The sequence below is a fragment of the Vidua macroura genome, chromosome 7 (assembly GCF_024509145.1).
Source record: "Vidua macroura isolate BioBank_ID:100142 chromosome 7, ASM2450914v1, whole genome shotgun sequence".
Taxonomy (NCBI): Eukaryota; Metazoa; Chordata; class Aves; order Passeriformes; family Viduidae; genus Vidua; species Vidua macroura.
In genome coordinates this window covers 29,775,299-29,796,409 of record NC_071577.1, presented here as the reverse complement: position 1 = coordinate 29,796,409, position 21,111 = coordinate 29,775,299, and the positions used below count along the sequence as shown (strand labels likewise).

The window sequence follows — 21,111 nt, the reverse complement described above, 5'->3', positions numbered from 1 at the left end:
CTGATTTTCTTAATCTGGCTCTCCTTTATTATGGCAAATGTGCTGAGGCTGCCTGCAAGTGCCATCTGCCTCCAAACTGGTGATGTCAAGGACCTTCTAAAAAGAACTCTACAGTTGCCTGAAATCACAGCAAGAGCAGATGGGAGACAGGTCTCTGCTGCAGGCAGGAACAGCCTTGTCTTCCTGCTGAGGAACCTAATTTCTTCTCCTGCATTCCCTCTTGGCACCTGACTGAGGGCTCCTGCCCATACGAGGTGGGACAGGCTTGGCTTCTTGATCACCCTCTCAGCTTGCTGCACTCAAAACCAAGAAACAAAGCCCTGCTGAAGGTCTAGCCATGCCAAACATAGCCAGGTTTTTTTTGTTGTTCTTCTTGGTTTTTTTTTTTTTTTTTGTTTTTTGTTTTGTTTTTGTTTTTGTTTTTTTTTTGTTTTGTTTTGTTTTTGTTTTTGTTTTTTTTTTTTGTTGTTTTTTTTTTAATTTAAAGGGAATATTAAGGCAAATTGAGAATCAAGGACGTTCTGTCCCTTGCTAGGCTAACCCAGAAGGAATAGTAAAGGACTTTGGAAGGCATTTCCATGTAGAGAAAAGTATCAGATAAAATGTGGAGTGTAAAGATTGCAGCAGCAAGATGAAAGAAAAGGCTCAGAGGAAAATAAGGAAAGGAAAAAGAGGTATGTGGTAGACAAAAGGAAGATTGCAAAAAGAGATTAAGATGTTTTTCAAGTACAGAAGGAACAAGAGGTCAGTGAGGAGCCTTAAGGAGATGACAAGGGTAATTTAGTGACAGAAGAGGCAGATATTGCGAAAACATTAAATTAATTTTTGTGCCTCCGTGTTCACAAAGAAAGATGAGGGAAGCATGCCAGATTTTTTTTCTTGCAGAGAGGAAGGAGAAATACTGAAGGATGCAGAGGACCAGGACAGTACAGATAATCAGGAAATTAGAACAAAACAACATTAAACCAAATCAGAGGGATGCTGCGTCAGCACATGAGCTGCCAATAGACCAAAAGAATTTTCTGTGACTTGCTGAGAACAGAAAACAAAACCAACAATGACATTCCTGCCACTGGGACTCCTTTTAGGTGATGCTCTAGAAGAGAAAGTGAATGAGGAGAAAAGTATCCAAAGGAAGACAGTGATGTGAACCAGAAGGAGCAGGAGCTACAACAAAAGAGAGAGATCTAGGAACTCTTTAGAATGTGGGATGAGTCATGAACTAAAAAAAGACCATTGCAATAGAAAAAGCATTAAAACCCACCTGAGGACACATAAAAAACCCACTGATGTTTCCTTAGTCCAGCTATTCAGGAAGATGCTTAAATTGTTTAAAAAGTGACCATGTTCATAGGCTGTGAGAATTAACATAACTGTTCTCATAGTTCACACAACCTCTAGAATATTGTAAAGCTTAGTACACCAGCCATTGGAATCCATATTTACTGTGTGAATGTGTGTTAAATCCCTGACAACTCATTTTAGCATGTAGTAGGAGAAGGGCTGTGTGGTGCTTCCAGGAAAGGCAGCGATACCACCAAGAGTTGCTGTGATGTGTATGGAGAGTGTGCACATAGGAAATTTGTACACTGCAGCTCAACTGCTGTAAATCAGCATCCTCATTCTCAGTATTCTGACTTTTCTTCAAGGAAAGCCCGAACATTTGGATCCAAAATGAAGAAAAAGAAATGTGTGGGATTTTATTTCTAGTGAAATTGCTCAGGTGTGAGTTTCATTTAGTGACTAGTGAAGTTGTTCATAGTTTGAGTATGGGACTTGGCAGGATTTAGTTGTACCACTGTCTCCCATAGTCTTGGGTATATAAATAACCAGTCACCCTGCTTCCTTTTGGAGTGATACATTTTCTGCTCTCCATGCATGATATTGTAGGGAAGAGTGAGATCCAGCCCCAGCAATTGACACGGACTAAAAAACTAGCACTGGCTTTTGAAAATACTGAGTTCTAGAGATTAATCTAAGATGGAAATTCAAGCCCTAAAATGCATTATCCACCTGGTAGGACTCACGCTGTTTAAAAGACACAAGATGAGCTCTTTTTCTCCCCGGTTCTTGCTGTACAAGGGAGTTGAGTCCTGTTTCAGTGCCTCCCTTGGTGCTGGAGGATGGGTAGTCATGGCTTGATCTGCCATTTGCTGTCAGGAGAGAAGGGTGTGGGGTGGGGGGAGCTTGTTGTTAATCTGCCTTGCTTCAGATGCAGCTGGGGGGGCCTGTCCAGACGGGAGCACATCAAAGAAAAGCAATATGGCAAGTATGGCTCTTTGATGCAAAACCAGTCCATTTTTAGGTTTTTTAAACTCCAGGTTTTGTTCATTGTACAGACTGAATTGCTAGGTAGTGTCCGAAGATTGCCTGAAATGTTTTAAGGATTTATCAACACAAAAACTTTCTCTCTACTGCTACCTTTAAATGTTTCTACAGCTAGTTTTAATTCTTTCTTTTTCTCCACGGGTTGTTGAAGACTTTTGCCCTTCTGCTGTGCTGGTTGAGGGTATTGCAATGGAATGAAACTCCACATTGCTGGTTAGTGGACCTAGGAGAAAAGTTTTCATAAAGTGGGCTACAGGCCAAATCTAGGCTAAGCACCTATGATCAGACTACATGCCTGATCCTGTGACCCTCACACAGACCCACCTCCCAGGAAATCAACAGGAGATGAGTTTCCATGCTGGGCTGGGGAGAAGATGCACTTTCTGAAATTCAATCTTCCGTATTTAGTGTGGGACACTGAACGATAAGAGCCCTAACGAGAACCTGACGGAGAGAGTCCTGCAGGACGCACAGCGCCTCTTCCTGATGAATGATGTGGTGCAGCCAGTGACTGTGGATCCCTATGTGACCCAGGACAGCATTCGATTTTCCAAACTGGTGGTTGATATTGTTCAAGGGAAGGATACTCTCTACCATGTCATGTATATTGGAACAGGTAAGAGCATGAGGGCTTCAAACAGTTCCTCCTGCTTGCTTGTAGACCTAGCAGCCCTGGGAGCCCAGTTGTGAACTCCTTACACAGTTGTCATTCAATATGATTTTGGTACAAAATCACATGGAAGTTGTTTGCCTGAGTAAATTAAAAGCAGGATGGAGGACTTGAGGCAGAGTCCCAAGTGATCAGACTATAAACTTCCATTGTGTTTAAAAAGAACAATAACATTTTTCTCTCTCTTATAAAAACATGTTTCAACTAATCAGGCTAATAAATAACAGCGGAGAAGAGCAGAGGTGGCTGGAATGCTCTGTGGTTGCATGCATGTCAGTTGCCTCTCAGTGCTATGACAGACCCGTCTCTGAATAAACAATAATAATGCATAACCTCCAGGCTTGCCCAGGGATTTAATTGTGTCTTTCTTTGCACTTTCATGGCCCTACTGGTGTATGGCTCCCAGTGCTTTTGGGAATGGGCATGCACTGAAGTTTGAGGCAGATAGGGAAACTAAGTGCTTTTTTTGTGGGAGCATAGCAAGCCAGTGGTAGAATTAAGTGTATGATTTAGTCTCTTGGTTTTGACTTCCATCCTCTAATCAGCAGAACATGTTGCCTCTTCAGAAAAGCACAGGTACCTTGGATAAGTGAAAATGCTGAAGAAGGACAAAGTGTTATAAATGGTTGTCTTAGCCCATAGTCATACTAATGATAGAGGTTAAATTAAATAGTTTGATTAATCAGAGCATATGGCCAGCCTCATGGGTATAATGTTGTTATCCTCTATGGCAGAAGCTTTGACTTTAGAATAAGATGGATTGCTTCCATAAGTGCTCATTTAATCTCACATCTGAATGCAGAGTCATTGCCTTATTCTCAAGTTTAGGAGAATGGACCTTCAGAACTGTGTCATAATTTATCTAACTTTTACCACCACTTATTTTAAAAGTGATCATCTTGGTTTATTATTTATATGTTCTAGCAGCACTCCCAGTATGGGAACTCCATGAACATTGATTATGATGAGAAGATTGTTCTTAAATGGAAATACAACATAGTTCTGTCAATATGATATCTTGATATTTAAAGTGAGGAGTCCAAGCTACAAAGTCTTACAGAAAGTTGGAATACTTCCTGCCTTGTATCATTACTGTAGAAATGTCCAATGCCAAAACCTTAACTACTGACTCACGTTTGCTTATTGGCCCTGGTTGGTGGTGGCTGAAGAGTAAGATCTGCTGAAAATGTTTAAACCTGTGAAATGCTTCAGTAGAGGCAGCCCTGAACACAAACTCAGTCCTGAGACTAACTGAGCCCAAACTTCAGTCTTGTTCCACATGGTGGCCAACCCCAACATTATAAATTCCTGAGCTTTGGCACCAGTGCAGAAGTTACTGGAACAGAAAGATTAAGTTTCATGAACCATCCGGCTGACAGAGCTCTTGGGGGTTTCAATGAAAAGTGGTGTGCATTAACCTCCCACAGCTTAGCAGATCGTTAAGTTGTTTAGGTGAGAGCACTGTGAGCGCAAACATGGATGTTTCTATGTAAGCACTCCTCATGCCATAACAGCCCCTTGTCAAGCTGGCTTCTTCCAGGAAGAGGATCAATTAGGTCTCTGATCCATGCAGTCATTATGGAGGCCTCAGAGATTTCCAGCAGGGCTGCTGCATCTGTTGTCATTTGTCATGGCATCAAATCACACTGATCTGCTCCATAAACCAATAGAAATACAGACTTGAGGCACCAGAAATGATTCTTGCCATCCTGGGGCACCTTGCTCTTTAACTCACTAGTAAGGGGACCAGACTCCTCTGCCTCAGTGCTCCAAAAGGGAAAAACTGCCAGGTACTCCCTGTCCAGATGGTTCACACCCTTCTGAATTCCCATTTAATGCATTCTCAGGTGGTTTCTGCTGAGGATTGTAACAATGTAGCTGGAGCTCTCTACCATGGGCAGAAGGTGACCCAGAACTAGGTAAAACCAATTCTGTAAGGATGACATTAATATTTCCCTCTTTAGGCAGGTATGAAATGAAGTCACTGCCTCCAAGATTTACTTGTGCCTTGTTTCTTGTTCTATTAGAGTATGGCACCATCTTGAAGGCCCTTTCTACCACCAACAGGAGTCTGAGGAGTTGTTATTTAGAGGAAATGCAGATCCTCCCTGATGGACAACAGGAAGCAATCAAGAGTCTCCAAATCCTACATAGCAACAGGTCACTCTTTGTGGGTCTAAATAATGGAGTGCTAAAAATTCCTTTGGAGAGATGCTCCATGTACAGAACAGAAGGGTAAGTAAATTTACAGCTCTAATATATCCCTGCTGAAGTGCATCTCCTGACAGATACATACATAAAAGAAGCAATGAGGATAAGCTTTTTTTTTTTTTTTTTTTTTTTTGTAAATGTTAATTAGTCCTCTTCAGGAATTAATCATATGTTTACCAAGTAAGGGTTTACAATATTTACTTCTGTTTTTGCTTTTTTTTTAAACATCATATTATAGTGTTGTTTTTATTAAGTCTGTGTGTTTTCCTGGTGGTTGTTATTGGTGGTATGGCTGAGGGTTTTTGAATTTGGGTTGCAGCCAGCCTTTCCTTGCTTATCAGAGTGATCACCTCTCAAACATAGGATTAGGTAGGGATGGGCTGTGTGGCAACTTGTTATTGCTTTTGGAAATCAATAGTTCATCTCAACTATGTGTGACACCTCTTACACCTGGATAGATTCTGTACCTTGATTGTACCTCATAAAGGGAGTAGGAAAAATTACTTTTTCTAATTGCCTGCCTTGGCTCCAGAGCAGTCTTCCACACAGGACCGTAGAAGGTTTTTGCATCCAAATGGTGCCTCTCCACTTAAGCAGGTGAAAGTGTGATAGCAACTGTTTGAAACAGATGCTCAAATAATCTCACTGGGTGCTGTGGGCATTTATTTGTTTCCATCTCTTGAAAATACTTTTCCTTCTCCTCTCATGCTTTTGCCTTGCTTCCCTCTGTGAGAGTTTTGTGTGAAACTGATGTCCTCTGTGCTAGACAAGAGGAAGGATTTTGTTAGCAACATTTAAACAGATTCCCTCTTCCATGGCCTACTGCAAGATGTCACTGTTCTCCTGCCAAAAAAAACTGATATAGAAAATGTCACCATAACTTTATTTTCAACAAGTAGAGTTTATCTATCAGCTTGTCTAAATCCACGTATGTCTAAAACAGATGGACACAAAAGTGTTTAGCAAGAGAAAACCACAGCTGGAAAATGCCATCCTGTCCTCAGCCCTTAAAAGCAGAGATTTTAAAAGGTAGAACATAACAGCTGTCCTTTTCAGGCTGTCCTGTAGTCTCAGTCTGAGAATATTTATGTGTGTATACATATATATGATCCAGTTTCAAGAGAAATGAGTTCTTCCTTTCCTTTCCTAATCTTGAGTTCAGCTTTCCAGTAATTTATAGATGCTGTCCTATTTTCAGCCTGCCCAAGTACTTTGTATGACACTTCCATTAAAATTGAAATGTTGGAGGTTTGCTGAATTGCCTTAAAATGGGGCAAGCAAGAAAAAAGTGCCTGGAGAGCAGACAGGTGGATTATCTCACATGACCACCATATTTAGGTCCTGGAGGCTGCAGAGCAGCCTTGTATAAGTTTATCCCAGCAAAACAAAAACCAGTCCTCACAGAGGTTCCCTTGCCTGCTAGTGACCAAATGCAACCTCAGTTTTATGCACTATATGGCACTGAGTCCTGGCTGAAATTACTGCAAAGTTTGTGTACCAGCACTGGGTTTTCTTTGTAAAACAAACTTCCTGGAGGCAATTTTGAGTGAAACAAGAAAACAGTTCAGTTCTTCAGGGTTGGGAGACTCAAATTTTGCCTCCATTGACTAGTTCATGACAGAAATCAGCAAAACCCAGCCACTGGGCAATAGCAAGGTATATGAGATAGGGTCTTCTGATGGCATGGTGGGGCGTGATGTGGGAGGCCAGAATTTGCTGAATTGGGGTGCTGACCATTTAGTGTTCTTGTGTACATTGCAAACCATCCTTTGCCCTGTCGGTGAGTCTTGTGGAAGGACTGTGCATTTGGAAAAAAGAAAGAAAAAATAAGAAAATGTAGGAAAGCCAAGAATTTCTATCATTTATTTATTTGTTTGAGAGAATGTTTATGATATTATTGCATTTTTGGCTAAGAGTTTTCTTTGCTTTTTTTGTTTGTTTTTGGGTTTTTGTTGTTGTTGTTGTTTTGTTTTTTGGTTTTTTGGGGTTTTTTTTGTCTAGGAAATTTTCAACTGCAATTTTTTCAGCTGCAAGTGTTGGAACCCTTCCTCCCCTTAGCATCCTGGCTATGTAGGTGATAAGTCAATTTGACCTCCTTTGTATTTCTTTTAATCCTGAACAGTATCAAGAAGGATATTTTAATTTCCTCCAGTGCATTCCACCTGGCACTTCTCCTGGGCTGTGATTTATTGCTTATTGTTGTGTCTATATTTAATACACGCCAATATTCAGCCACTATGGGAAGAAGGGCTCCCGCCCCTACAACACTCCCTGCTTACTTTTTTGTTGTGCTGTGACTTCGTGACTGGCCTCCTTGAAAAGCTCTGGTTTCATCAGCTTTTATAATATAATTGTTTTGGTGGGGCATCTCGGGAAGCTTGGAGGTGATGGAGAGAATTTGTGCCTCCCAGGCAGGAATACCACATTGTTTGTTGTAGGCTCTGCCTTCTGTTATCAGGAGACTTTTCAGCCTTTTAGACCCTGGGGGCTGATGTGGGTTTATGATTACTGATACAGAGCTGTTGCCTTCAACCTGCCTTCCTCCTCCTCTTCCCTGGAATAGGCAATCATATCGAGAGAAAATTGACCCTAGCATTGATCCTGACCAGCAATCCTTGCTGCTCTGCTGCTTTAAAACCCCGAGGCTTTCCACCAAGGCTCAGAATTGGGGCAGAGGGAAAAATAGCAGCAAAGGCAAGAGATAGAAAGGGATAAGGACTTCTGCCATCTCCTTTACTGTTTGTTTATTGACACGGCACCAATTTAATCTCTTAAATGGTGACCAGTAACTCAACTCCATGTCTTGATGTAGTGGGTGTCTGAGCAGTGTTTTGTGTGTGCCCACTGACCTGTCTCAGTCCGTCTTTTCAGAACAGCCACTCTTAGCAACAGGGCAACGGGAAGACATCTGTAATGTCAGCTGCCCAAATTTACAGGCTGGACTTGGCTGCAGGGACCTTCCCTTGCATGTGTGTGTTCCTGGTGTTTGTCTTTCCTGCTCTCTTGAGTGCTGCCATTCCCCGCTCACTGGAGACTCTTAGGAAGATGCCAACAAGCAAAACCTACAAGCCCTTTGAATATGCAGAATGTTTTGAAGGTTGCTTTGCTGGGTGGTAGTTTGGCTGTGCTTGCTGCTGAATTTTGCATGGCTTTGAAATCTTTGTAACTTCCCTGCAATTTTCAAATGAGCTCCGATTTTTTTACTTCAAGTTGCCCCCAAGCTTTGGTGAGGAATATTTGAAGAACCAGTACTGCAGCCTTATCACTGACACTGCTGTATCTTTAGAATGTGCCTGAACAAAATCCTAAATATAAATTTCAGAGAGCTGATGACCTCAGATCTGCTGCATTATTTTCAAGTGGGATGTATCTATAAGGCGTAATTTAGTAATTTTTTCAAAGGCTGGGGTGCAGTTATTAATTTTTAGAATTGCAATCAGACAGATAGGAAAATGAAGCTGGTTGTAACAAGGAATAGTTTATGATCTCTTCCTGTTGACTCTTTGCAGCATCAGAATCATGGGCTTCTGAGCACATGGAAACCCTGAAGTGGGCCAAGGATTTTGATTGCACATTTAAATGAGGAAAAGAAAATGTCTGGAAATAAGACCAGACAGTCTTTTGAATACCCACCCCTTCTCCTCTCCCTGTCCCGAGCAGTTCATTTTTAATGCACTTAATTTTTATATTCATTCCTTCCTCTTTTTCCTCCCATAATTTTTTTCTGCATAAAACTTGCAGTTACCATGATGCAAGTTGAGTTTTGGATGTACAGCATGGTTCTGGGAGTAGTTTGGCTTGCCTGTGCTGTCCCTGCCGTGCTGTCGGCATCTCCCAGGTTGTGTCACTGCCACCTCAGGTTACCTTCATGCCAGTGCGGATCCTCCTGCTTCCAGAGCCAGGTCCTCTTGCATGCAGCTATGACATGCTCTTACCTGAACCCTGTCTGCTTTTTGACCCAATTGCCAGAATTTGCTCTTGAGTACTGGTGAGGTTTTGCCCTCTTGCTTGGCCTAAATTCTTCCGCACATCCCCTCCAGCCATGGTACTTAATGCAAAGCTGGCAGAAATGACTCAGCTGACAAGGACCCTTATTTGCTGACTTGATATCTGTGAGAGAAGCACAGCTCACCTCTAAATAGCTCTGGGCCAGTGATCAGACAAACTAAGTGCATATAGGTGAGTAACACCTGAAATGGCTCCAGGGAGTTTTTAGAAGAAAAGGATCAGCAGCTACACTAAAGAAGCAGAGAGTTTTCTGCCCTCTTTGTCTCTCTCCAAAGTGGAACTGTAGCTCCAAGCACGATCAATGTACCACATCCACCTTTGAGGGGCTTGAGATATCACATGGAGGATTGCTTTGGAGTTTAATGTTATGTTCTTCCTTTTTTTAAAAGCCTTATATAATGCAAAATCCTCTGTAACAAAGGAGTGAAGCACTTGAATGTAGGATTCTAAAACCTGAATTACAGGATTACCATATTTCAGGACTAAAGCTATTGGGGAATTTGTTTGGAGAAATAACATAGTCTGGGAAGAGGTATAAAAATTTTCCAGTTTGGGGGAAGGATTGAATTGAATACAGGCTGGAAATCCTCTGACTTCTTCATCAGAATGATGATAGTTCCTTGAAGGTCAAACAAGGAACTATTGTTGGGTAAAAAGAAAAATGTTTTAAAAGGTAGGGGAGGGAACAATAGGGACACTTGCTTAGTGGAGCCCAGCATTCAGCAGATTGCTGAGGCAACACTGATGGCCAGATTGTTCATCAAAGATCTTGAAAATCCAACACCTTTTTCTTAGCTGAGGCTGTTGAAAATCTGGCCCAGATTTTGTTTTGAAGATCTTCTGCCTGAGAGTTTAAAAAAATATTCAGCACATTGAATATCTGTTTAAAAATAGAGGCAAAAGGAAAGGTAACAGACTACAAAAATGTGATAAAGTTTAATCATTAATTTCCATCTGTTCTGGCTGATATGGCCTCTCCACAATTAAGGGAATTAGCTAATTATTGTATCACCAATAATGCTGAAAAGCTTTGGAAGACTTCATAGGCAGAAAGGAGAGTGCTCAGCCCAATGTTTTGTCATCCACAGTATCCAATAATACATCAGAATAAATCACTAAACATCTGGTTTGACATTCTGGTTGCATTTAAGAAAATAGCGAGACTCCCACTGACAGAGAATGAAGACATCAAACAGAACCATGATCACTAAAGCTCTTGGAAAGAATGAAGTTTGTAGATGAAATGGATCTGTGTTCTTTAAATAGAAGTACAAAATTATACCATTTTCTCTATCCTGACAACACATTTGCATCTGCTGTAGCAGGCAATTACTCCCATTTTCTTTAATGTGGCTGTTTATATATGTAAAGTTAAGTGCATCCATACTATTTGCAGGATATGGACCTCTAAGGTTTGAAGGGATGGTAAGGTCTAAGGAGCGTGGCTTTCAGACTAGCAGTCAAAGAGCTTCACTTGAATGGTCTGGGAAAGGGACGTGTCTGAAATTGGAAATAAAATGCAGACAAGGCTAAGCTGGGGCATGCTTCCTGTAAGATGCCAGAGAGATTGGTTTTCAGTTTCATCTTATTTGACATTATCTTTAATGACATGGAAGAAAGAAAATAGCATACTTTGTAGATGGCATTTGAGTATGAAGGAATCACAAATAACAGTGAGGAGAGAAATGCAGTGCAGGGCCAGCAGGGAAAGCAGCAAGAGGCTGAGTTTGAGGAATAAGCCTGTGCTGAGATTTCTGGTGTGTGTGTTGCTGAAAAAGAGAGAGGATACAAAATAGGAAGGGGCTCTGCCCCCAGCCAGAGGAATTATTACAGGTTTTCTCTTTTCTACTAAATGCTCAAACCAATGACATGTATTATATTAATTTTAAGCAGCCTGTACACTTTTAGGCTCCCACTTTTAGTTCTGAAGTCTGGAAATGACCCTGAGTGAACAGAAGGGGAATTAAGCAGTAGCTGGAGTCCAGAGTAATACAATTGCTGAAACAGACAAAGGTCACTTCAGAAGAAGCCAAATAAAATCAGCTGATTTCAGGACTCACTTCCTTTTGTCTCCTTCCTATCATGACTAGGTTGCCAATTCGTTTTGGGTTTGCCAGGAGGGAGGACACAGGTTGAACATGCCAGGGCTTTTGTTTGCTCCCTATTTTTAAAGCATCCTGCCAACAGGACTTAGGAACAGTTTAGTGTATGGATCCTTTTACCTCTAGGAGGTTGGCTCTAGGCCAGCTCAGATCAATGCTGTCTAAAAGTCATTACCAGCTGATGCCTGCTAGGTGGGCTGTGTGAAATTACTTTCAACACAGTGGCAACTGACAGGAAAGCATGTCGTTTTCTTGGAATATGTTATGTTAGGATGACATCAATGCTATTGTTATACAAACAAGATTAATAACTAAAGCTACCAGCAAGCCCCAGGGCAGATATCCATTGCATCTGTCAATTCTTGCCATTTGCTACTATTATGTCATAAGATTTGTATTCTAGGCAATGGTCACATTCAGTAACGTGGCTCCTGATGAAAGGGTCTGCAATCTTACTGCTGCTGTGGCTGGTTTTCTTCTTGTCTCAAGCTTCAGGCAGAATTTGCAGGGTAGAACACAAATGTGTCCAATGTTAATACTGAATTAATGTATTGCTACAGATGCATCATTAACTTTTTATCAGGAGACGTGCTGTTTTACCTGTTTGGGGAAGAGGAAGTATCTGGAGTCAGAGCAAATTTGGTTTTGCTGGTTCTAGTTTAAAATTGAAGTACATATAAATACATAAAATATGTATGGGTTATAGAAAAATGTAATATTGTACAGTCTGGTATCTTCTATCAAAATACCAAGTATTGTAGAACTATTTGAATACTCCAGTCTGCAAGAGGTAAAGCTGAATTTCAGGAATATCCATTTACTTCAGTGGTGTTCTCTTGTTAAAAGGAGGAATGAACATTGTTTGATGGTGTTATTATAATTACATGGGAAGAAGCACTGGAGAATATGGAGCAGGACCATTTTGCCCCTTATACAGTGTTAAAATATCCCTGCATTAGAAGGCAGATGTGTTTGATCCTCAGCCTGTAATGGATGATCTAATATTTATTTGACTTTTCCAAGATACATTAATCTACAAAGGCTCTATCCAGTTTAATCTGCATCTTGTTGAGCAGAAAATAATTACCCAGATCTTAACAAAATCCAACTTTCACAAAGGAGCTGCTTGAATATGGATTACTTTGTGCAGCCTAGGTGACAACTGTAGGCTATTTTCAAGTTTCTTTATCACACTGCTTTCTAAGTTTTCTGCCTTTGCAATTTTCTTTCCCATCCTAAGTTCCCATTTTAGTGTAACTTGTGTTCTTAAATCATCAGCATGTTGCAGAGGCTACATAAAGCACCTGCCTGTATCTCATGTAGTGGATTTGCTCTTGCCTAAGCTACCCTTTGCCTGTCTCCACCCACACCACCAAACTACAGCAATTTGCACACCGAGGTCTCAGATCTGCAGCCACAGAGCAGGAGCACGGGAGCAGAGCACGTCTTAATGTGACAGCTGCCTCCAGACAGTGACTGACACAGGGCAGAGACAGGGAGTAACACTTGAATGCACTGATTTGCCCAATCTGCCTTTCCAAAAGGATGCCTGGTCCCCTCTGCCTCTTCCCATATGGCAGCTCTGGGGAGCATGTTTTCTTAAGGCTCAAAAGCCTGCCGAGGCTTGGAAACGCTGGGTGCTTTGCAACCCAGACAAACATGCCCTGCATTCAGGAATTCCTTCTGGCTATTCCTTTCATTAGGACTTCAATAGTATCTGAGTTTTCTTGTGGATGAATGATCCTGTCACTGGTAGTCAGAGACCCTCTGTACTTTTGTTTTTATTAGAGGTCAGTTTTGTTTGGCACAGTGACAAGAGTTTCTAAAAGTGTTCGTGAAGAAACACTCCTTTTTTTTTTTTTTTACTAATCTGTTTTACTAATGTAAACATAAATCCAGATTTAATCAGAGATGGCATTAATCTTCATGTTTGAATAAAGGGAATGTTGTTGTATTTCACAGCTTTGAAAATAAAAATAAATTCCTATCCAATAAAGAAGTCACTGTTGCTAGAAGATGATGGAATGGGATGTCAGAAAGTAAGAAATTGAATAGTTGTGTAGCCTGTGCGAGGCCATAATCTATAAACCTCAATCGATTAAAGTGATATTGAAAATGGTAGGCCAGAAGGTGAACTCTAGCAAGAGTTTCCCTGATGTGGAAAAGAAAACAAGATAAAACTGCCTGAAAATCCTGCCTGTGCACTGCTTTTTTTTAGTAAGTAATGTATTTGACTCATAAATGGACTTCAGTTTTGGAGGTTGCTTTACACCATGGCTTTAATTTATGCATTCAAAACAAATCATGTGCAGAGCAGCAATCACTGATGCTAAGCATGTGTGGGTGATAAATGACACATACACATTTCAGCTTCTCTGCCTCTGCATCCAATATCACATGCCAAAATACGAAACCTTGTCTGTCCAGATTAACATCAACTGCACCCCTCACAGTGGTGGTACCTGTGAGCTGCAGTATGCTCTTCCCAAGCACGGCCCTGCTCCACAAATAGCCCTGTGAATTATGTAGTATGTGGCTACTGGTCTTCAGGAAAGGGCAGTAACATCTGGCATGGAATATGTTATATTCACCAACTGAGAAATGAAGCTGCTACTTGACCAGCATCTGACTAAAGCAGCTCAGTTCCACTTGGCTTCTCTTCTCATGGGGAAAGATAATGATTTTGTACAGATCACTAACTCATTTCTGCAGTTTGAATTTTTAAAGGTATCAAAATTAGAGGGATTGTTAGAATGTCTGGTGCTTTTTTTCCCTTTATAATCTTATTTTCTTAAACCACAATCATCCTTTTGATTCTTGGTCTTCTCATTTCATGCCGTCTGGCTTTAGGGAAGACAGAGGTCCACTCTTCCTTGCATGGGCTATTGAGGTTGTCAGTAATTATGATTCAGTTGGCTGGAAGTTAATATGGTTATTTGTTTAGTTCATCCCCTCTGCAGGTTGCTAGCAATGGGACAGTAAGCTAACCTTGTCAGGAAATGCCTGTCTGCCAAACACAGCCTCATGCTTACAACTAAGTCAGCTAAAACCCTTTATTGCTTGCAAAGAGCTGTTCCCTCACAGGTAACCATTCTAAGAGTGCAACAAACCAGTGTGGAATTGGAATTCTGAGATTTTATTCCCCAAAAGGGCAAGGGGCACTCCTGTGCTGCCCATGCTCCTGAGATGCTGAGCATGGATGAAGCTTGCTCAGTGCCTTGCAGGATCAGAGTTATAAATGTTTGCACTGCACCAGTGGATGTGCCTCTGATGGACTGATTGGTGATGTCCATGGGGTCTAAAGAACCAGGTACAGAGACAGTTCTTGTGTCTCCCTGACAAACAGGACCTTTTCTGCAGGTACTAAGTTCATGAGTGAAAACACAGAACTGTCTCCTGGTGCAGTGAGGTTCTGTGAGCAAACAGTTTGGGAAGGAACTTCTCAGCCTTTGGGTCTAGAGCCCTGCCTCTGCACATCATCATGTCCTGCCATTCCATTCCTATTTGCTATTAGTCATAAAAAAGGAGTGATAAAAAGTTAAATGAAAGAGAGGAAATGAAAACTGGGAGAATAAGCACAACCTGGCAGATGAAAGGAGCAGAGTTCTTCATTGTAAATATTTTGAATGAGTTTTGTGGCTCTTGGTACAAAATGGCATTTTTATGTGTCTTCTGTCTGGTAGTAAGAATGGGAAAGGCTAAAGTAATTCTTTCTTTCCTTTGGTCTGTCAAAGCCTTACCTTTTGGGTCTGGTTCCATTGATTTGATGATTCATTTTCAGTCTAAAGTTTTAACTTTCAGGGAAAAATTACCGAAAGATGAGGTTGTCAATACCCAGAACAAATTTCCCTATTGAAGTAGGAATTAAAAACTTTTTAAATACAGATGGTTAAGCTTTAATGAAGATTTTGAAAGAAATGTCATTCAGGACATTACAAAAAAACGGATCTTGGGCAGCATCAGCATACTGGAAGCAGAAGCCTTTTTACAGCACATACCATTAGTGAAGGCTCAGCACACCAGGTGTCAAAGACCATATAAAAACTCTTTTGAGTCATAGGTAAGAGTTTCCATTGACTTTATGGGCTGTGGATAGTGTCCCTCTTGCAGTGTCTTAATCCTTTTTGTTATCCCAGATCACTGCTGTAGAATGATTGCAACAGCCAACAACAGGGAAGCTTACAGCTCCCAGACAGCATACAGCAGGTGAGCTCTTATGAGCAAGATCTTATTTTCATGCAAATGACCTTAGTAAGTGAGAATGAGGAACTGGAGAAAAAAAACCACCTTGAATAGGAGACACAAATGGAATTGTTTTTCAATTGAACTTTTCAGTGTATGCCTTTATGCCTCACACAAGGCATTTATTGTGAGGCAATGAATTAAAATGAATCACTATTGATAGTAATGCCCTATCAAAATAAATCCAACCTCTTAGATATCTGTCAGGAGGTTCCAAGTCCTCACTGAATGTGAAGTTACTAGCTGGCCAGAGGGAAACAGGGTATGGGCCATGTAATGTCATCATCATCATCATCTTACTTTTACAAGCATCCCACTTTGTAGGATTTCATTAACTTAATTTCATTAAGTCATTAGCAGTAAGAGAGTCAGTGTTAACCTGCTATGCTCAGGTAGTCTTCTGGGATAATGGGTTCTCTCTACCCCTGGGAATTGTGGTGTGAGACAGCAGAATAATGTCTCATTAGTTCCTTGAGGCATTCCCAGCCTGCTACTGAGGAGCCTTAAGTGAAATGTTTCTTTTATGTACAATATAAAACCCAGGCAACTGAGCCAGTGGCAGAAGTCCCATTGCCTTTGAAACATTGGAATTTCATTGTTGAGGTAAAATCCTTTGTAACTTATTTCACAGTATTTACATACTGCCCTGCAAGACTGCAGGCCCTGTGGCCTCTGTGAGATTTTTCAGCGCTATCACAATACAAAATGGTATTTACATGTAAACATTTCAATTTATTTTGTGTTATGAGCACAGGGAAATGCTGTGATATCTTTGCATTTTCTACATAATGGTGCCTGATCTACTTAGAATGACAGTGTACCTCTGAAACATTTTGATTTGGGTATGCATGTGTGCTTGCATATATTTGTCTTTTGGTATGTGTTTGTTGATGTGGTTTTATCTTTTAATGACATAAATAGGGATATATATATATTCTAAAGATACTGTAAGGGTATAAATTAGGATGGCTTTTGAAGTGTTCACTAGAAGTATTTGTCAGAAATGTCATTTTCTTGCATTATGTACATTGTAATGCTTTTCCTGCTTAAAAAAGGGAAAAATGGGCTAAATTTTGTGTAAGTAAATACATTTCTCCTCACCCCTGAATGTATCGCTGTTAACTGATAAAACAGGTTTCTCACCAGAGCTGAGGCAGATGAGTGTGCTCTGAGTCCTGAAGAGAGGCAGGCAGCATAGCTATTTTGTTTTTAGATTTCAAATGGTTTTGAGGGCCTGCCACGAGATGAGGAGAAGTCCCAGGCTGTGATGGTTATTAAATTACAGACTGTGTGTTTTGACAGCCCAGCAGAGCCCAGGCTGGGTATAGGAACTCATTATACCCCAGATGTAGAGCATGGGGCTGGCTGCAGCTCCCGGCCAACAGGTGCCATGCCAGGCATTTCGCTGTGCCCATCACCAGGCCCTGCCATGCCAGGCATTTCCCAGTGCCCATCACCAGGCCCTGCCATGCCAGGCATTTCCCAGTGCCCATCACCAGGCCCTGCCATGCCAGGCATTTCGCTGTGTCCATCCGCAGGGCCCCTGGCGGCCGTGCAGCTGGGTTGCTGATGGCCCATCCGCTGGAGGTCACGGCAGTGGCAGGGGAGTGCTCTGTGAGGGATCCAGAGCTGGCCACTCCCGGCCAAGAGCAGCCCATTTGCTCCGTGACATACATTATGGCAGTGCCAGCAGAGTGGTCAGTGCCTAACTGGGCTATGCTGCAGCCTGCAGAGTGGCTGAGGGCTGCAGCACAGAACATATGGAGATTATTTCCTGAATTTATGCAGCACATGTTTTCCTATAAAATTAAATTCAGAGAAAATGTGTATCATAATAGGGTGATGCTCGCAACAGCCTTCCCCGTTATGAATTACAATGACCTCTCTCAACTCGCTGGGTGCCCAGTGAAATGGCTTCATGCAATTGGAAACAATAGTGTATGTGGCGTCAGGGTCTGAAAGCCTGACCAAAAGTCTCTCTGAAGGAAAGCAGGGCCTTCCCTCCCCCGCTGCCTGCCTCTCCACTGCTTCTTTTTTTCTACCTTTTAGAAACTGCCCAGTTTCCTCCTGAGGTACCAAGTTGTCACGAGTGTGGGCCGATGCCCCAGGGTCGGCTCTGTACTGAACTGGGTGCTGCCCTTGCTGAGGGGCAGCTGCACAGCAAAGGCAGCTCTGGATGTGGCAGCAGCCCCACTTCGTGGGTGAGGGTGGTGCAGGACAGGGGTCTTTAGCCAAAGTAATGAGCAAAGCAGCACATGTCCCTTCCGTGTCCTTGGACTGATGATCCCAAGTTATTTTCTAGGTAAATATTTGATGTTCTGTTGGCTGAGGCTGGGGTAAAATCATCTTTGCCTTTTCTTTGGGTGTGCTGAAGCAACTGAAGGAAAAATACAGTAGAGACGGTCATTGTAACCACTTGTAACAGAGGAAATGTAGGAGCAGAGCAAACTGGAAACTCATAATTAAAATATAAATGTGTCTGTGTAAGATATATATAAAGCAATGGGTACCAGACATCAAAACAATCCGGGGTTTGCTCTGGGACAAATCACTGTGGAGTCAGTACAGACTAATAGAGTGTTCTCAGCTGTATGTGAGGGACTTGCTTTTTCATTTGCAGCTGATTACAGGCTAATAGGATTTCTAAGATTTCTGGGAGGGAACAGTTCATATCTCATTACATTTGGGGGGGGGCGGGGGTTGATGTTTTGTTAATCATACTGATACCTTGCCTTAGAATACATTTTATTACTCTCATGTTTAGCTTCTCAAACTGAATCTTTCCCTTCAGTCCCTTGCTGCTGTCTAATTGGCAGTTTTCAAGTCATTTGGGATTTTTTGAAAGATCTTATCAGCCCTTTGTGTGATAGAAGAGAATGGATCATAGGGATTAAAAATAGAGTTGTGAATCTTTTTAGGTTTAGTCCTTTCTTTGTCTTTCAGTAATACATACATGATGTGGCTTGTACCTTTATATTTTCTTAATGAAAATTAACAATTTGAAAGCAACTCATGGGAACGACCAATACAGCTGAATTTTATTGGTACAGACTACTTCTGTGACTGATCTTCACTGTTTAGTGGCAGTAATAGCCCTGGATATTTTTGTTTAGCAGCTCACATGTTGGGAGCACACACTTAGCCTGTAAATATGGATTCAGGAGTAAAATGAATACGGCAGTGTTCAAAGCAGCCAAAAGCTTAGAAATAATGTTCTGCTGTGACTTTTCCAAACTGACATCTTGATGCTGGGATTATAAATGAAACCATTGTTCCAGCAAAGACCAAGACTAATAGAAAGCCTTTATTATCAGTCCATTGGCTAATTCTGCTTGTCTAACCCCTTCAGATGGACACAGTGTCAGAAAACATCGTCACAGAGGTCGCTTTGTATGAGATTTGGCCTGCTGTGTGATTACATGGGGGCTCAAAGATATCTCAATGACAAGTGTTCTTTGACTAAAATTTGTAAAGTCATTTTCTTTCCCTAAGCCTTGGAGAAGAGTGAAGTGATTCGTAATCTACAGCTTCTATGAGTGATATTTGCTTTGTGTCCTATCACCCTCCTATTCATTTTTTCCCCTTTCCAAGCAGGTAAACCTCTGCTTAAAGAAATTGTTTCTTCTGCTGAGCCTCGGTGTGGTTGACAGCTGTCACATGCAAGGACTATACTTGAATACATTTACAGCTAGACAGTCTTAAAGGACTTTAATCTTTTTGTCTTTGCACATGCAGGGAATGCCTGGGAGCCAGAGACCCTTACTGTGGCTGGGATAGCAAGCAGAAGCGATGCACCACCATTGAGGACAGCTCCAACATGAGCCTCTGGACCCAAAACATTACTGAGTGCCCAGTAAGTGAAAGGAGTGGAAACATTTTATATATACTAATGTGTGTATGTGTAGAAGGGAGAAGGGAAGAGAGGGGGTGTGGCAGCCTGAAGAGGTCTGGCTGTTCTAATCTGACTCCAGCAGACCTGAGACCAAATCTACATGATATTGCAAAGAGATGGCCTTTTTTCCTGGTCCTGGTCTCCAAGAGATGCATATAGAAAAGAAGTGTCTCTTCTTGAATCAGTTTGAGTTGAGTCTCCAGCTCCCTTCCCAGCCACCCACCCTTCCCTGATGACAATATCCAGTTCCTGGCTGTGATCCCCAGAAGCTGTCTGGCGGAGTATAATTCCTGCTGCTTGAACTGTACCTCCAAGATGGCTGGGAATGAAAAAACAGTCTTGTTAAATAAATTGAGGGTGGAGGAGAAATTGTCATTAATGCTCATTGTTATTATCTAATGTCAATTAGCATGTTAATACTGCTAAGTCCAGTAGATAGGGAGAGAGGAGTGGATGGGTTATATCTTCAGAACGCTGTTTCTGTCTGGAGGTGCTGGGATGTTTATTCCCCTTATCTTCCTTACTCTGAAGATATTTTCCCAGGAAATATTACTCATTACTTCAATCCATCCTCAGCTTGGCAGGCTTGAGTTTTTCACTGCTGGATTCAGAGACTTGTGTGTTTATAACCCTCCTGTGTTGAACTGGGATGCAGTGCTTCTTGATTGCCCATGCTGTTATCTCATCCTGCTTAATGCCTGTGTCTGTTGATAGGTGTGTGAGGTGTTAATCCTCTAGTTTGAACATGTCTGCTGTGGTGCACACTAGGGAACAAACTACTCCAAGTCATTGTTTCAAGGTCATAAAAATCCAACACAGAATATTCAGGAGTTTGGCTATTCTTGGGGTACTAGTTTTACATTTGTTTTAACATTCCATTGTAGATTATTTTCTGTGTAGATGCTCCTGTTCTGTTACATATATCAGCCTTGTGCTCTTTGACTGACAGGCTGCCAAGCTGTTTAAAATCCACATGCAAGTGCTTCCTTTTTCTTTAACCCCTGCCACTCACTGGACCGAATTCACACTGACATGGAGTGGGATGGCTCATTTAAGCACCTGCATCAGCAATATCCAAGTATTTCCTTGTATTCAGTGCAGGACAAAGGCCATGGTCAACAGAAGCAGGGGTCTAGAACAGCATGTATAGATGAGCAGTGAAAGGGAAGGGAAATACAATGACCCAATGCCAAACTTCATTCCTGCAAAAGACCTGTCTGTGAGTTTAGTTGGATGAGTTACTCTCATAAGAAGCCCTGGCTTTTTCCACCCTCCTTTTCTGGGCTGAGCACCAGGCGCTCAGCTGTGCTGGTACAGCTGTATGTGAGATCACAGTCAAGTGTGAAATGGTGTAGATTAAAAGCACCCCTCCCAAATAAACTTTTCCTAACCCAGCTAATGTCAGTGAGTTCTTCTGCAGCCTTACCCACAAACAGATGTCCTGGCACTGCTGAGAGACTGGCATTCAGCAACTTTTAAAGCCAGAACTGGCATATTATTGAATTATATCCTACATGGGCCAGGCATTTCTGTGAGTCAACCACAACACTAACACAACTTGACTGCTGCTCTTGTGCAAACAGGCTTGTTCAGAGCTCATCTGAACATCTTTTTACAGCACTACATTGTGCCACAGATCCCCACTCGCCAGGCTTTAA

The 21,111-nt window shown here is 41.7% G+C and overlaps 1 protein-coding gene across 6 annotated transcripts in view; it reads left to right on the top strand.

Annotated features, from left to right (window-relative positions):
• The window catches only part of SEMA5B (semaphorin 5B), a 277,696-nt gene that overhangs the window by 218,132 nt on the left and 38,453 nt on the right, over positions 1 to 21,111 (top strand). For all 6 annotated transcript variants that reach the window (XM_053982602.1, XM_053982603.1, XM_053982601.1 and 3 more), the window contains 3 exons: positions 2,737 to 2,944; positions 5,026 to 5,233; positions 19,297 to 19,414. In XM_053982602.1, coding sequence (XP_053838577.1) covers positions 2,737 to 2,944; positions 5,026 to 5,233; positions 19,297 to 19,414 — 534 coding nt within the window. The remainder of the gene's footprint in view (positions 1 to 2,736; positions 2,945 to 5,025; positions 5,234 to 19,296; positions 19,415 to 21,111) is intronic.